Genomic DNA, 18,041 nt, shown 5'->3' on the forward strand with positions numbered 1-18,041 from the left:
ATGAAAAAGTGTACTGGAGGTGGTGGTGATGGTGGACGTACAACAATATGAATGTACTTAATACCATTGATGTGAATATTTAAAACTGGTTAAGATGGTACATTTTGTTGTGTATTTTACCAAAATATTTAAAAACTGTAAAAAAAGAGAGAAAGGAACAGGTTGAACACCGACATTGTATTAGCATTGCATCATCAGAGCCAAAAGAAGCTACCTAACAGATGCTGTCCATCTCTATGCCCAACCCCCATTTTTCCTTCTGCCGAATGAAGCATGCCCTTGCTCTGCCACTACAAAGTATCTTTTTCTTATAAATCACCAGCTCAGAAAACTCAGTGACCTTCCCCATCAGTCCACTAGAGACCACTGTTAGGCAGACAGGACTAACCGGCAGCACTAGACAGGGAAGAGAATGCACCCCCGACAACCCAATAGCTCCCCCAAGTGGCTTCAGCAGCTCCACCAAAGAAAAAGACCCCTCTGGACAGAGGGATAGATTTCTTCCCCAAATTAAAAGCATATTCTTTAGCTGTTACTAGGATTACCAACATGAATATGAGGAAAAAAAATCCATTCTAAATACTATCATCTTTAATTTCTTCCAAAATGAAATTGCCTGTCTCCCTCCCATCCATTCTCACTAAAATCAATAAATAAAATTTGAAAAATACATTTTTTTCTATATACATAGTTCTATCATTTAAATTTGGTACTGTGGATCTAAATTTACAGACAGGGCTTTTAAAAAATACTTATAAAACCACTTAACTGGTCTAGGAACTTTTTTAAAGTTTTACTTACCAAAAAATATCTATTTTAAAAATTATGTTTTAATTAATACACCTCTTCAGCATGTCGTGATCCCGCTGGACAACTAAGGGGACTTTACATGGATCTCTTACTCCTTAGAAACTCTGGCTCAGAGTCCCAGGGTCCTGAAGTATGCACCTTAAAGGTGTCCTTGTGTTTCCTAGGCTCTACTAGAAACTGAATGTTTATGTTTAGAACGACAACATTTGTGAAACCTCAAAATCTTTATATTTTGGTTGGAATCATATCAACTCAGTTTAGAAATTTTGATATCTCACTTTGATTAAAAAGGTCTCTAATTTTCAAATTGAAAACAAAATTTTACTTGAAAAATCCAACTTATCAAATGAATTCTTTCAAAATAGGTTTAGTGACAAGTGATAAATAGATGAAAACCCCTAGTCTACACTCACAGAATTATGAAACTAGAAAGAAAAGAGGCAAAATTATCTATGGTTTTGAGACAAAGAACAGAATAAATAAACATTTCATCCAAGATTTCTGATTTGTATAACTATTCCCCTGGATGTCAGCTGTCTCTGATTACAGAACTGACTGAGGGAATCACAGGCACACTCCATAAAAACCACAAACCGCCCACAATGACAATCACCAGGACAGAAATACCCAGAAGAAAACAAGGCAAGGCCAGTTATAATACCTTGGATTTGAATGACTACATGGTCATATAAAGAACTATCTATCAACCCACCTGACCAAGTGGTGATGCAATAGACAGAGCATCTGACTGGGATGTGGAGGACCCAGGTTCAAAACCCCAAGGTTGCCAGCTTGAGCACAGGCTCACCAGCCTGAGCACGGGGTTGCTGGCTTGAGTGTGGGATCACAGACATGACCCTATGGTCACTGGTTGAGCCCAAAGGTCACTGGCTTGAAGCCCAAGGTCACTGGCTTGAGCCCAAGGTCACTGGCTCGAGCAAGGGGTCACTTGCTCTGCTGTAGCCCCCCAGTCAAGGCACATGAGAAAGCAATCAATGAACAACTAAAGTACTGCAACGAAGAACTGATGCTTCTCATCTCTCTCCCTTCCTGTCTATCTGTCCTTATTTGTCCCTCTCTCTATCTATGTAAAACAAACAAACAAACAAAAAAAACTATCAATCCAACAATAAAAAACTCCACAAATCATGTTTTCTATATATTTACTCATAATCAAAAGGCAGAGAGATTAAGGGTCCTCACAGTCAGGTATCAACAATCAGACTTGCTATAAATGAATTAAAAAGTTTATTAGCCATAGAAAAAAAGTGATTCCTTAAAATCAATTCTCATCAAGTTCCCTGTAAAACAGTAAGCTTAAAGAAAATTTCTTTTTCATGAACAGAAAAATCACTATGCTTTTGGTCCAAGATATATTGGTTTTTTTTCTTCTTCAGATGACAGACAGATGGATGTAGCCAAATCTATGAACGAGTGTACTTGCCCCAAATGTGCAACATAAATACAGAAGCGATGAACAGAAGACTCATAACCAATACTGGAACAGGGCCACTGAAAATAAGAAGAAAAGGCATGCTTACTTTCAGTAATAATACATTACTATATTTCTAATACTAAAGACTGCCTGGGGGTGGGGGAGGGAAGAGCACCGAAGGTTCATCTAAGAATATTATTTGCATCATTTAAAAGTATTTCCAAAATTATTACTGTGGTTATTCTGAAGGTGTGGAGACAGCATTGTGGTTATTTAGATGGGAGAAATCCTTCTTTTAGTTAAACATACTAAAATTATACAAATAAAATGATCTGATGTCCTGGAGACATTAGTCTCTAATTTCATGTATTTGATATTTTCTTTAATAAAATAAGAAAAACTTCCCAAAACTCTTTAAGTAAAAATGACCCAATTATCAAACTATTATTTCAAATTAAGATTTATTTAAAGGCAACCTTCATTGTCTAACTACATATATATACTAGGCCTATAAAAATAAGAATCTTAAGTTACAAAGTGTTTTCAAATATATGATCCCACTGATTAACAAATTCATAACATAGGCAAAACAAATATTTTTTTTAAGTGAGAGGAAGGGAGATAGAGACAGACTCCCACATGTACCCCAACAGACATCTACCCAGCAACCCCATCTGGCGCCTATGCTCCAACCAACCAAGCTGTCCTCAGTGTCTGGGGCTGACGCTTGAACCAACCAAGCCACTGGCTGTGAGAGAGGAAGAGAGAGAGAAAGAGAAGGGGGAGAGAAGCAGATGGTCACTTCCCATGTGTGCCCTGACCAGGGATCAAACCCAGGACATCTACACACCAGGCCGATGCTCTATCACTGAGCCAACTGGCCAGGACCAGCAAAACAAATATTAATCTCATTTTATACATAGGGAAAACTGAGGCCATAGACTTTAGTACTTGCCTCAGAACACACAGCCAGAATGAAAGAGATCTGAGCTCAGGTTTTCTGATTTCACATATATTACTGCTTTAAGATTCCCATCTTCAAGGACCAAACATTCTAAGGTAATGGTGGTAAGTCTTACAAGTTTATTTCAGGCTGGAAATAGATTTCACTCTTCAGCCCTTCCCTAAATCATTCACTTCAGTGATATGTTACGGGCCTTGCCTTTTTGACTTTTCCTGCCAACACCAAGTTTTGGCTGTCACTCCACCTCTGAGATACAACTGGGGGGTACATCGCAGAAAAGACCCCAGAAATCTCTGTAATAAGGCAGTGGAGTAACCCAATAGGATCAGCCACAGAGCATGAAGCTGAGAGCACAGCTCTCAGAGTCCAAGTGCCAGAATTTGTAAAACAAGTCTGCCACGTATGAGCTGTGACTGTGGCCCCATCACTACCTTTCCCAAGCCTGTTTCTTCATCTGGAAAGAAAGGATGATCATAGTTCCTCTCTCATAGGGTTACTGAGGTATTAAATAAATTAATATTCAACCAATACAGGCTTATAGTAAGTGCTCAGAAACTGCTACTATAATCAACCTGAAAAAATTTCTAAACTCCTACAAAGAGCCAACAACGAACTCTTAAGATGTTACTCGACTGCTCCAAGTGGATTTGTGGCTATGAGTTCCCAGCTGTGTCCTTTTACCATCTCTCTGGCGTGATGAGAGTGTGCCTTATGATACTTCCAGGAAAGGTTTCTAGCAACCTGGGGGCCCTCAAGCAGTAGTAATGAGCAAGCCTGGCTGTACAACAGAAAGCAGGACCATGCACAAGCCAGACTCACCCACAGGAGAAGGGTTTAAAAGGAGTCCCCTGGGTACCCTAAAGAGCAAGGGGCTTTGCCCTGGTTGGTTGGCTCAGTGGTAGAACATCGGCCCAGTGTGTGTGTGAATGTCCCGGGTTCGATATCCAGTCAGGGCCCATAGGAGAGGTGCTCATCTACTTCTCCATCCCTCCCTCCCTCTCTCCCTCTCTTCCCCTCCCACAGTCATGGATCAACTGGCTCGAGCAAGCTAGCCCCAGGCGCCAAGGATGGCTCCATGGCTTCCACCTCAGGCGCTAAAAAAAATGCTCTGGTTGCAGTGGGGCAACAGCCCCAGATGGGCAAAGCATCGCCCCCTAGTGGGCTTGCTGGGTAGATCCCAGTTGGGGTACATGCGGGAGTATGCCTCTCTGCCTCCCCTCCTCTTACTAAAATAAAAAATAAATAAAAAATAAAAGAGCAAGGGACTTCGAAATCTCTCCCTGAAATACTCAAAAAGTTTACCTTTAACCAAGACCAAAAGGTTATCTGATGCCTAACCAGGCGGTGGTGCAGTGGTTAGAGTGTCAGACTGGGACACAGAGGACCCAGGTTCAAAACCCCAGGGTCACCAGCTTGAGCCCAAGGTCACTGGCTTGAGTGAGGAGTCACCCTACCCCCCTGACTCAAGGCACATATGCGAGAGCAATTAATGAACAACTTAGGTGCTGCAATGAAGAACTGATGCTTCTTATCTCTCCCATCCTGCCTGTCTGCCTCTCTCTCTCTCTCTCTCACTAAATAAAAAAAAGAAAAGATTATCTGAATACTGCCAATTTATATATCTCTGACCCCAAGAATTACTTCCTGAACACATTCTCACCTTACCATACAAGTCTAATTTGTGACCCAAGCCAAGCTATTAGTCTAGTTAATTAAACTAATCCAAATAAATCTCACTCTGTCTTTTTGCTACGAGACAGATATATGGAGCACAGGACTGAACAGTCAGAATATGTTTCCAGCTCTTGACTCTGTCCCTCTAAACCTGAACTTTCTGAACATGCAGTGTCATGCAAACAAGAGTTATCATTACTTCAATTCCTCATCCATGGGCCGAGCCAGGAAAACACTGTAAGCAGTGGTGTCCTAGAGCCTACTTGATCAGAAACCTGTGGGATTAGACCTGCCTCTCAGTACCAGAAACCCTGGAAAGTGAGGTGAGCAAGGCATGAAGACAAGGGTCCCACAGACGCCTCACTTCCCATTACCTAATGTACACTCTGAGGCCTAAGAACTTGGAAAGTGGTATGTTCACCCTCCAGGGTCTACTCGCTCCCTACAAAAGACAAGAAGGCCAAAGAACTTTTGGTAACACAGCCTAATACAGAAACTTCCATTAGGCTGTAGTAACATTGACTTTTGCTTCCAGGAGAGCTTTGACAAATCACCCAACTCCTATTCAAATGGTTACCCCTATTTCTCAGTGTGGGACAAGAACACCAAATGAAGAGCAATGGCATCCAATGAAGCAGTTTTCCCTCCAGTTCTCTCTGCTCCCATCATTTATTTCTCCATAGCTGTAGGAAGGGCTTCCCTTTCACTCAACCATGAGACGTCATTCCAGGCCTTAAACTAATTGGTTGATGTATGGACAAACCAAACCCAGCCCACCCGGCACAAAGGAAGCTATTGTGTATTGTAGCCTCACCAAACCCAGCACACTGGTGGCAGAGACAGTGCTGCCAGCTCTGTGACACCCACAGACACGCGGGCACTCCGAGACTTACACTTTGAGGCCAGGCGAATCCTCCGTGTAGAAGCGCCACATCCCCCCGGTGCCGGCGGAGGTCGTGCGGCCCGCGCTTCTTGTTCCGCAGCTGGCATTTTTCCTGGGAGGAGATAAAATGTTACAAATGGCTTTTGGGAAACCCTTATAATGGCACTGTAACATATGCTACCATTACACTGTTAAAGAAACAGAACAAGAAAAAGTCTTCTTTTGTTAGTATACCCCAAATTCTTGTTTTCTCTCCACTGGTCGTAACAACCTCATGAACTAAGAACCTGCTCCATGCTAATGCATACAATAAACCTATTTCATAAAAGGAAAATTAGGCTCAGAAAAGGTTAAGCAAAGGGCCTACTAAGATCACACAGCCAGCAGGTGGCTGAGCTGGACTGAGGAGCCAGTTCTGACTCTAACGCCCATCTATTTGCCCAAACATACAGACAATACATTGGACAATATATCATATTCCAATTCCTCCTCACATGTATTTTTGTGAAATCAAGCAACAAAGTCCTGCTTTAAAATGCCCTGAATCTGTATACAGTCAACCTTCGAACAAGTCAGGGTTTGAACTGGGTGCTCCCTTTCCTCACATGGACTTTTTTTCACCCAATACCATATGTACCTTCTCTTTATGGTTTTCTTAATAACATTTTCTTTTCTCCATCTTACCTTATTGTAAGAATACGGTATATAACATGTAACATACATAATGTGTTAATCAACTACTATGTTATCAGTAAGGCCAAGAGTAAGCTATCAGTAGTTAAGTTTTGGGGGAATCAAAAGTTTTATGTGGATTTTCAACTGTGGGGGAAATGGGGGAGGCTTAACTCCCATGTTGTTCAAGGGTAAACTGTAATATGATTTTTAAATTACTTTAAAATGTTTTAAAATTACTGTATTTGCTACAAGGGAGACAAAAATATTGAGCTTTAATTATAATCCAGGTCTGCAAGTAGAACATACATTTTATAACAAAATATTTTGTAACCCGTTTTCACTATTTTGATATACCACAGACCTTGGACAGAGAGGTCAGATGTGAAAAAATGCACAAAAGACCCAACCAGAACTTGCCCCTCCGTCAGCAGGAGATCAAGGTTGTGAGCCGAGCTGTGTACCACCCTACCATCTCTTCTGCTACCCTCCCAAATCTGAGCCTAACCCCAGCTCGTCCTGCCACGGCCTTTACCCCACATACCATGCAAGAAGCCCAGGTCTAGAGCTCAGGGACCTTTCCTGATGCATAGAATAAGAGAGTCGAGTCCTGGTTCCAGCTTGCGTGCCAGCAAAAGAGCTGTGTTCATGCTAGAACCTTGGGAGCAATCAGTGTCAAACAATGATTTGGGTCTACTGCACTACAAAGATTTCAGACACATTAACTATAGGTTACACAGTGGCCGGGAGCTTAGACCTCCGTTCATCTGACTGTAAACGGCAAACATGCTGTACCAGGGTTTAGGGAGTAATTCATACACCTAGAAAAGCTTTCACACAGAGACACACCTATATCAGTTAACCTGTGGGGTAAGTCCCTGAAGTTTTCCTCCTTGTTCATAAAAGGGAAGTCGAGCTAGACAGTAAACCAGCATGAACATGGTAAGTCATGGGCTGAACCAGGACTAGGACCTATGCACTTTTACTTTTCCCATAACCTCCCAACTCCAGGTCCTGTCTTCAAAGTCTCCTGAAATTACAGGAATTCAAAAGGATCAGCCTGGCCTCTTTTAAGATGTCTTACATCTACTGGCATATGGAACAGAAGAGGATTTGAAAGTCAGGACCCCTAGAAATAACAAAAATATTCAAAATACCTCCCATCCCCCCCACTGGGAAGTAGGCAGAAGTTCATAGAGCCCGTTTTAATCTCTACATTATTTGGGGTCTATTTTACCCTTTTCTTCTTGCCACTGTAACTCTTTCCCTCTTCCCATACCTTACCACGATGGTTTTCATCACTGACCTTTTCCTACTTTGTTTTAAAAAGATGGCCTTCTGACTGTTCCTCAAAGCCAAGCTCATTCCCACCTCAGACTTTTACACTTCATCATTCCTTTTGTCTAGGAAGTCTATTCCTCCCCAGACCATCGTGTGATTTCCTCTCTTGCTTCTGTCTCCACTTATAAAGGTCACCTATTCTGAACGCCCTGTCTGAAACAGCTATTCACCACACCCCAGCCCCCGCACTCTCTATCCCCACCCAGCCTTACTCTTCCTCAGAGCCCTTCTCGCCTGAAACTACATTATTTATTTATTTGCCTTGCTTACGGTCTTCCACACTGGAATATAAATTAAATGAGGCCAAATTCTGACTGTCTTGATCGCAGATATATCCTCAGAGCTGAAACAGAGCCTGGCATGTTCCCTTAAATAACTATTTGATGACTATCTTAAAATCCCTGGCTATTCCCTCCTGTTTATATCCCTGATTCTCATTAATCCTGCTTGAACTCTGTGGCGTATTCTGCAGCTTTCCAGTTTACAATGCATTATTACCCCTTTTCATCCTCATAGCCATCTCATTTTACTCTATATTGAAAAGAACAAGGACTCCACCCCTGACCTGACTTGAAATCCTCTCCAGGGTACTACCTCTAAAACCTCATTAAGCATGGAGAGAGAATGCAAATCTGCACACTAGAGAATCCAAACCATTATCTTCAACTTTTTAAAGCATTAGCTTCAAGTTTTTCATACAGACAAAGCAGGGATATATTCTTAGACAGCCAACAACTATTACAAGCATTAAGTAACTTAAAGAGTGGCCAAATTCTAGAAGGGAACATACATGTCTCTCTCAGTACATACAACCATGATCTGCTAGTTACACTAGTCCTAGCAATACTGAATCCCAAATGACATCAACACCCACAACTTGAAAAGCTGCCTCTGTCCTCCAATGCTCAAGTTTCTCAATTTCACATGTGTAGCAGCTATTTCATTTTTATTAAGTAAACACACTATTTCATTATTTTATTTACATTTGATAAATATGTGATTTCTCTATTTTTTCTTTAAAAATTTCAGGTGCCGAACTGCGCTGCCACAGGACTGCCCATTCTTACTAACCAGACCCATTTCCCAAGGAGCCGCCCCTACAAGACATGTTCTCCATTCCAGCGCAAAGAACCTCAAACTACAGGGTGGAAATGGGACAGCAAGCCAAACCCATACAACCTAAACCACAGCCTGGCATACTTTCCAGCGGGTCTGCCCAGCCTTCCCTTGAACATCATAGTGACAAGGAACTCCCAATTGTTCAAGATAACTGCCCAATTTCTCAGTTATACCAGGATTGCTTTCCTCTGAGCTGAAATCTGTCTCATGTAAGTTAAACTGTTAGTTTTCTATTTAGCTACTGTAACCAACAACAAAAATCTCATCAATCTTCACATCCTTCTGAACAGTTCGCATTCTTCAAGGTCTTACTTACCCTCTCTAAATAAAACCCCACTAGTTCCTTCAAAAATCCCGAGACTGGGGGGGAAGGGAAGGGCACAAAGAAAACCAGATAGAAGGTGACGGAAGACAATTTGACTTTGGGTGATGGGTATGCAACATAATCAAATGTCAAAATAACCTGGAGATATTTTCTCTGAACCTATGTACCCTGATTGATCAATGTCACCCTATTAAAATTAATTAAAAAAATTTTTTTAAATAATAAATAAATAAATAAAAATCCCGAGACAAAGGTGTTGCTTGACTCATTCCTTCATTCATCCTTTACGGTATCAGGCCTCACAGTAAAATAGACAGTAACTTGGCAGTTTCTATCAAAGTCTAATATAGAAATAAATGCTGTCACCACAGTATGAATGGAATGCTCTAAGAGCAAAACAGAAAACTAGTAGCTACTGCTACTTTTGGAGTCAGGGAAGGCCTCAAGAGGAAATACTCTGAGCTTAGTCTTGGGAGAATAAATAGAAATTGTGTGAGTGTGGGGGTGGTGAGAGTTCAGAAACCAGTAATAAATTCACCATTGCTGGATCACGGGAGAAGGGAAGGAAAGAGGATGTCAGGCTGAAAAAATGTATCACCAAAAACTGTATTATCACACACACACACACACACACACACACACACACACACTTTTTTAAGTTCAGCAAAAAGAAACAGAGAAACTAAGCAGCAGAGTGACAGAACCAGAGTACAGGATGGACTGGAGTGGAAATGACCTGAAGAGAAGAGTTCTACAGAAAATACAAAAATCTGGACCTGACCAGGTGGTGGCACAATGGATGGAGCATCAACCTGGAACGCTGAGGACCCAGGTTCGAAACCCCAAAGTGGCAGTCTTGAGAACAGGCTCAACATCGTGAGTGTGGGATCATCAACACAACACCATGGTCACTGGCTTGAGCCCAGAGGTCGCTGGTTTGAAGCCCAAGGACACTGCTTTGAACAAAGGGTCACTGGCTCAGCTGGAGCCTCCCTCCACACCGGCAAATTAGGGATGAGAAGCAAACAATGAACAACTAAAGTAACACAACTATGAGTTGGTATTTTTCATCTCTCTCCCTTCCTATCTGTCTGTCTCTCTCCCGTCTCTCTCTCTCTCCTGCAAAAAGAAAAAAAAAAAAAGAATCAACCAATGAGTGCATAAATAAGTGAACAGCAAATTGATGTTTCTCTCTTCCTTGCTCTCTAACATCAATAAATATTGTTTAAAAAAAGAAAATGCAAAGTCTAGATGAGCATAGTCGACAGCTAAACTAAGGCAGTAGAAATGGAGACAGAAACAAATAATGAGGTTTCTTAATATAAATATAATTTAAAGTCTGACAAGTGAATGGATAAAGACAAAGCGTAAGAAAATTCCAAAATGACGCTGAAGTTCTGGCTTCGGGTGAACGAGTGTAAAGCAGTGCCATATGGAAGTGAAGAATTGTAACTGAGTCCGAACTGGGATGACCCCCGAGACTGTTTAGTGTTGGACAAGTCATGTTACATTGAGCGTGCAGGGAACTTCCAGGTAGAAACATGACTGCAAAGCTCAGGTCCAGAAACACCATTTCAATGATACCAGTTTTCTCATCGTTGTCTCTGACCCTACTCTAATTTAACATTCCTTTTTTTTAAAGTGGCAGCCGAAACTGTGCAATGATCAGAAAATGGTACTTCCCTCTTACAAAAGGCCATTACTCCTACGGCCACGTCACCTGAGACTTTTTGTCTTTGTGAATCTTAATATTCCGGGGTCTCCTTCTCAAGAAAACGGGTTTGGGGGCCCCATCACTTCCAGCCCACATCCAAGATGGTAGCAGGGATCCTTACCTCTGCCGGACCGTGGAACCCGCCGCCCGGGCGGCCACTGCTTTACTGGGAGAGCGTCCTGAGGAGCCCACGTTAGTGCCACCGGGGGTCGGACCAGGCTGTGGAGGGAAACAAGGAGACAGACGGATGAATGCAGCCCGCAGGCCCCCAGACCCTGACAGCTAGCACCGGTGTCCGCACGGGAGAGTGGCTAAAGCAAGGGAGCCCCGGGAGGAGAACAAGGAATTAGGTAGAAGTCGGGAAGAGACCGGGACTAAGGAGAGACAGCGGAAGTTGCCTTACCATGCTGGAAACTGGAGGGTGGCAGGGGACCGAAGCAGACAGCTGTGAAGCAGCGGAGTCCTTAAAAGACTGGCGTCTGGAGAACCTAGTTCAGGTCCCGCCCCCAGACTGCTGGCAGGGTCCTCTCTGACTCCAAGGACACTTGGGTTGTCCTACTATATGCCTGCAGAAATTTTGTTTCCGGCGACTGGGTCAGCTTCTGTGTGGGAAGTACAGACCTTCCGCCTTCTTCTTTTAGATCACAGCTTCTTTCATAGAGTCCCATTACTACCAAAGGGAGGATACAGCCATGGTCAAACGAGAAATTTTCTCCGGCAGTTACTAGGCGCCCACAGGTTTGCGCTGATGTGGCCTAACCGACGCACGCGCCGCGGGGGCGTGACCTGTGCCGCAGGGTGTGGTCATCCCGCAGAGGCCATCCTGGACCTGAGACTAGGAGAGACTGCGCGCAAGCGCCTAGGGGTGGGGGCGCCCGAGTGATATCCAGACCATGACGAAGAAGCAGGCTCAAGATGAGTTGGGTCCCAGCCCGTCGGTGCTGTTCCTGCACCCAGACCTGGGGATAGGCGGCGCCGAGCGGCTGGTGCTGGACGCAGCGCTGGCCTTGCAGGCGCGCGGGTGTAGCGTGAAGATCTGGACCGCGCACTTTGACCCAGGCCACTGCTTTGCAGAAAGCCGCAGACTGCCAGTTCGCTGCGCGGGGGACTGGCTGCCGCGCACCCTGGGCTGGGGCGGCCGCGGCGCCGCGGTCTGTGCTTACGTGCGCATGATCTTCCTGGCGCTTTACGTGCTGTTCCTCGGCGACGAGGAGTTCGACGTGGTCGTTTGCGACCAGGTGAGGTGACCACGCTGGGCCCTCGCTGCGCCTTCTTTTTTCCGTGTGGTGGGCACACTGCATGACCGCTGATGACCTCTGCCGGTCTGCAATTTTGAAAGATTGGAAATGATATGGAAAGATCAGAACTGGGAGTGACTGTAGTTCTCGATCTTTAGTGTGGACACATATAAGTTGCACTTTACAGTGCTCCACCCTCAGACGTTTCATCCAGAAGCCCTGAGATGGAGCCCCCAACATCTGCATTTTTCATTAGCACATGCGATGATTCTGAAGCAGGTGGGCCTTGGGGTTCGCTGTAAGGAACACAGGCTTTTCAGTCATCTTTTACAATACTTAGGAGTAACTCCTGTGTCTTCCTTCTATGCATTACTTCTGTTGACACTACTAGGCCACGTGCATCATACTGTCTGTGGCCTGTGCAGCCAGGTCACCCCGCTGCTCCTCAGCGGTGTCATGTCTTAAAACACCAAGCTATAAACATGTCGTGTCCCCGTTGAAACTTGAACGTGGCTCTCCATTAGTCTTTGTAGAAAAGCCCAAGTTCTTTCGCTTGGTAAAGAATGCCCTCCTGGGTCTGGGCTTTAATTGTTCTAGATTCCTTGTCGTCCCTCCCTCCCTCCCCCCAAGGTTTATAACTAACATTCACTAGGACTAAAAAATCACATGGTATAAAAGTATAGAAGTCTCATCCCAGTTCCTCTTTCTAAAGATAGTCACTGTTAATGGCTCCTGTATCCTTGCAGAAAATGGTCTATGACTACATCAGGCTGTTCATAAGTAAATCTTATTGGTAATAATTAGGATTATGACATATCTATTATTGGAAAGATTTTCACAAAAAAATTTCTGGGACATCCTTATATATCAATATTAAAGAGTCACTTCATCATAGTGGCTGGAAGATCTGTGTTGTTTTTTTGTGTGTGTATTTTTTTTTAATGTACCATCATTTACACATTCTTCTGGTAAAGGACACTAACATTGTGACCAGTTTTTGTGAATAGATCAGTTCTGTCATGAACATCTTTGTATTTTTTTTTTTTGTACTTCTACATCTGTGTCCTTTGGGTAACTTCCCGGAAATAAAACTAGGAGGTCTAAGAGCTGCACATTTTAAATGTCAGTAGCTATTGCCATATTTGCCTTCCAAAGCGGTTCTGTCCCTTTTCCACGTGTGATAGAGCATTTCGGTCCATGCTCCTTGTGCACATTGAATGTTATCAAACATTTTAATCTTTGCCACACTGATGGGGGAAATGGCATCACATTTGTGTTTGTGTTTCTTTAATTATGACTCCTGAGTTACTTTTGATCATCCTTGCTTGTGTAGAAGACCGTTCTTTTTGAGAAATGTGAACATTTTCCATAAGTATGAAGCAGCTGAGATTGCAGTGGGTAAAGAAAAAAAACTGAGCTTGGAAATAGACCTGGATTCAAGTTCCTTTATTTGCTACTTTCTAACTAAGTAGCTCTGGATAAATTCCTACATATCCCTGAAGCTCGCCTTCAGGTGTTAAGTGAGCTGGCAGTAAGTGATTTGGAAGATTATCCAACAGGGAAGTCTAGTAATGCAGGCATGAAGGTACTTTCATGTTCAGTAATGATTATGGTTAATGTTTATTGAGCACATACCACGTGCTAAATTCTTAAGCATTTTATACATCCTATTGCATTTAATAATCACAAAATCCATGGGCTTTTTTGGTACTATATATGTCACCACCATGTTAACAGCAGAGGAAACTGAGGCCCAGAGAGAAGTAGATGACTTGCTCATGGTCCCATAGCCAGCTAGTGGAACTGAGATTCACACCCTGGCATTCTTGATTCCAGAGCCTGCACTCTGACTACTGTAGTTCATTTAGTCCCTTAGAAAGAGAAATATACTACAGGTGCTCTGTCCAGCACGGTAGCCACTAGCCACAGGTGGCTATTGATCACTGGAAATGTGGCCAGTCTAAACTGAGATGTGTTGTAAGTGTAAAATACACACCTGATTTTAAAGAGTTAATGTGGAAAAAAGTATAAACTATCTTGTTAAATTTTTTATATTGATTACATTTTGCAATGGTAATATTTTAGATAAACAAAATACATTAAAGTTAATTTAACCCTTTAAAAAATTATAATGTGCTCAGAAGTTTGCCACTCGCACAATGCTTAATCATATGTCATCTTCGGAGAACTCAGTTGTCTTAGTCCGTTTAGCTGCGATAACAGAGTGCCACAGGCTGGGTGGCCCATAAACAACAAAAATTCATTTCTCTTCTGGGGACTATGCTGGCCAAGATGAAGGTACCAGCAGGTTCTCTGTCTGGTGAAGACCCACTTCTGGTCTACAGATGGCCATCTCCTCATTGTGTCCTCACATGGCTGAAGAACAGGGGAGCTCTCTGGGGTCTCTTTGTCAGGGTAGTTTTGTAAGGGGTTAACTATGTCCCAAAGACCCCACTTCCAAATACCATCATACTAGGGGAATAGTTTCAACATAGGAATTGGGGTGGGGGGGTTAACAAATATTCAGTCTATAGCATTGCTATTTACTCTTTCATATATTTTCTTTACCTTTGAACCTATTCATAAGCTCTTGGAAAGAAGGTTGTCCTTTGTATACATATGATGAGCACTAAAAAATTATAATGTGGTTATTAGATTTTGTTTTCATTGTACAATGCTATTCTAGAGAAAACACTGGACTTGCAGCTTTAAGTATTTAGCACACATCCAGAAAATGTCTCCCAGCCTTTAATAAACCTGGCACTGTACTGCTTGAGAGTCTGTAGAAACACAAAGCAGAATGAGACATTGCCCACAAGGAGCTCACAGACTAGTAGGCAGGCTGGGTGTCTGTTCTTTTGATAGTTGAAGTTTAGTTGATGAATCATTTTATCTGATTTTTGCCTTGGCTAGGTGTCTGCCTGTATTCCAGTGTTCAAGCTGGCCAGACGGCGTAAGAAGATCTTGTTTTATTGTCATTTCCCAGATCTGCTTCTTACCAAGAGGGACTCTTTTCTCAAACGTCTATATAGAGCCCCGATTGACTGGGTAGAAGAATGCACCACAGGCATGGCTGACTGCATCTTAGTCAACAGCCAATTCACAGCTGCCATATTTAAGAAAACGTTTACATCCTTGTCTCACATAGACCCTGATGTCCTCTACCCATCTCTGAATGTTACCAGCTTTGACTCAGCTGTCCCTGAAAAACTTGATTATCTAGTCCCCGAGGGGAAAAAATTCCTGTTCCTCTCCATCAACAGATATGAAAGGAAGAAAAACCTGACTTTAGCACTAGAAGCCCTGGTAAAGCTGCGTGGACGATTGACATCCCAAGACTGGGACAAGGTTCATCTGATCATGGCTGGTGGTTATGATGAGAGAGTCCTGGAGAATGTGGAACACTATCAGGAATTGTGGAAAATGGTCCAGCAGTATGACCTTCACCAGTCTGTGACCTTCCTGCAGTCTTTCTCAGACAAACAGAAAATCTCACTCCTCCACAGCTGTACGTGTGTGATTTACACACCACGCAATGAACACTTTGGCATCGTCCCTTTGGAGGCCATGTACATGCAGTGCCCCGTCATTGCTGTTAACTCAGGAGGGCCCCTGGAGACCATTGTCCACAGCGTCACGGGGTTTCTGTGCGAGCCTGACCCAGTGCACTTCTCAGAGGCATTAGAAAAGTTCATCCATGAACCTTCCTTAAAAGCCACAATGGGACTGGCAGGCAGAGCCAGGGTGAAGGAAAAGTTTTCCTCCGAAGCATTCACAGAACAGATCTACCAATATGTCACCAAACTGCTAGTATAATCAGATTTTTTAAGGTCTTTATGCTACATTCATTAATATTCTTATAGAGTGTATGCCCAGGTTTGAAACCAGAAAGGAAACCTAGAATCTAGTGCCGAAGAGGTTTTTTTAAATAAACTTGAATCTTGGTCTGAGTCAACTTCCTATATACTATACCTTCCTGTCTACTTTTTCAGAAAAACAGTATCTTTATGCTATAATTCTGAGTCTTATCAGTATTGAGTAAGATATGATATAAATCTATGTGTTAATTATATTTTCTCTAGATTATTGCTGCTCTGCCTGTAAGTTTTGAGTGATACTGTACCTTAATTGGTTTTGATCACTTGTATATCATCATCAAAGTTGAAGAATTTGGCTTCATAGCATAATGAGAACAGGGTCACACTAGTTCCCAGAATCGGTGCACTTACGTGTTCCCTGTCCTCCATGGAGAAATTTTGATTAGTCATAACTTTTCCTGGATCCATAGCAAGAATGCTCTGTTTTGTTGTTTCTTTTACAAAGATAACTTTTTTGTACTTTTGCATACTGAGGTAGATCAATGAAAGATGTTTATCATAAGAAAAACAATAAATATTAAATTTTGGCTTCCGTGATCCATATGTAGGTATTGACAGCCAAGCCTGGAGTCAGAGACTAAGAGTGAACTGTAAAGGAAGAATACTATCATGCATGTAGTATGCATGTTGGTTACAGTTTATTTCTTAATGTCATCTGACTTGTCAGTTTTGTTCAATTTGTGTGAGGCACAAATGCTTTTTTACCCTTCCAGGCTGGCCTCAGCCACTGCTGTGGATATTTCCTGACCACCCACCTCCCAGAGGACTTGATCTTCCCCTTTTATGTAGTCAGTCCTTTTCGTGGCACTGACCAGTCTTACAGTTCATTATTTACCTGTTGGTCTAAATACAAATAAACATAAAGCACTTTTCAACAAACCTTTAAAGCTAAATTCATTTTTTTAAAAAATAGCGATGATGACTAGCCAAAGGCTCCACATTAACCCCCTCGGACAGCACAGACCCAACAGCCTTGCGCCCATTACTGCATCTCAGTGCCTCAGCTGCTGCAGCTATAAAGTGGGATGACTGGATGTTCTGTTCTGTTCTCACAAGGTGGTTACTGCAGGTTACAGTACCAAAAAGGAGTTCTTTTAAATGGGAGTGGTGGATATATTGAGTCTTCTATGGAATGAAAAGTTCTGTTGAGTTTTTTTTCTTTGGTACTGTGAAATCTTACCGTCCAGAAAAGCAGGTCATCCCCACTCTGGCAGGGTGCATGTGTTTCTCAGAGAACTGCAGCCTCCGAGAGGCCTGGTGGCTCTGGCTGCTGGGTTTAGGACAGAGTCAGTTCTGACCCATAATTAGTGCTTACCCATTCCAAGCACTAAAACTTTAGTGTATTTCACCATTTTTTGCAGATCCTTCCAAAATGGGATTCGTGGGCCTAAAGTTTAACTTTCCTTCATTGCCTTAAGCTCTGTCAGGTGACAGTAGACCCCAGATCTGGGAGAGAGGCAGAGCCCTGCCTGCCAGGAGCGTTCAGGCTCTGGTGCTTTGAGCCCTGGATCCTGGATCCAGGATGGAGCTTTGTCCGTAGGAGGTGCTTACAGCTTCCAAAACGAAGCTGTAGTTGGGGAGTATGGGAGCATGGAACACTGAAGTGAATTGTCTGGGACCTTATCAATAGGAATTCCAGCTTCCTTACAATAGTAATTCTTACTGTGTGCCGGGTATAACGTGAGATACATAGCAGATAGCTCACTGACTCCTAGCAGCTGCATGCGGGTAGGTGGTCTTCCCTTTATATATGAGCACGGTTGAGCAACTTGCCTCTGTTACACAGCCTTGGGCTGGGGGATTAGACTCTCAAGGCTCTCTGATTCTGAAGTCTGTCCTCTACCTTTCATCCGCTGCGTGGGTGCGGTCTCCTGTGTGGCATTTCTTCAGTGAAATCCCACCTGCAGCATTGTAGTTGCACCTTCTGGTCCCTGGGTTCAGAAACACTTCCTTTTCATCTTCAGAGCAACACTGTGAGGTGGGTGTGA

At 43.0% G+C, this 18,041-nt stretch overlaps 2 protein-coding genes across 3 annotated transcripts in view; one reads left to right on the forward strand and one right to left on the reverse strand.

The window, feature by feature from the left end:
* SEC61B (SEC61 translocon subunit beta) overlaps positions 1-11,498 on the reverse strand; it is a 50,238-nt gene extending 38,740 nt beyond the window's left edge. The window contains exons 1-4 of one of the 2 annotated variants that reach the window (XM_066256657.1): positions 11,341-11,498; positions 11,059-11,156; positions 5,777-5,878; positions 2,251-2,322 (exon numbers count right to left, since the gene is read on the reverse strand). In XM_066256657.1, the coding sequence (XP_066112754.1) occupies positions 2,251-2,322; positions 5,777-5,878; positions 11,059-11,156; positions 11,341-11,343 (275 nt within the window). In that variant the 5' untranslated portion in view covers positions 11,344-11,498. Of the gene's footprint in view, positions 1-2,035; positions 2,323-5,776; positions 5,879-11,058; positions 11,157-11,340 lie in introns of those variants that run through there. The other variant, XM_066256658.1, reaches the window with a different exon arrangement.
* A 205-nt stretch (positions 11,499-11,703) lies between these two features.
* ALG2 (ALG2 alpha-1,3/1,6-mannosyltransferase) lies at positions 11,704-16,580 on the forward strand. The gene is made up of 2 exons (XM_066256656.1): positions 11,704-12,175; positions 15,089-16,580. The coding sequence occupies exons 1-2, from the start codon at positions 11,831-11,833 to the stop codon at positions 15,989-15,991; spliced, it is 1,248 nt and encodes a 415-aa protein (XP_066112753.1). The 5' UTR covers positions 11,704-11,830; the 3' UTR covers positions 15,992-16,580.
* The last annotated feature ends 1,461 nt before the right edge of the window (positions 16,581-18,041 follow it).

Source organism: Saccopteryx bilineata, chromosome 2 (assembly GCF_036850765.1).
Source record: "Saccopteryx bilineata isolate mSacBil1 chromosome 2, mSacBil1_pri_phased_curated, whole genome shotgun sequence".
Taxonomy (NCBI): domain Eukaryota; kingdom Metazoa; phylum Chordata; class Mammalia; order Chiroptera; family Emballonuridae; genus Saccopteryx; species Saccopteryx bilineata.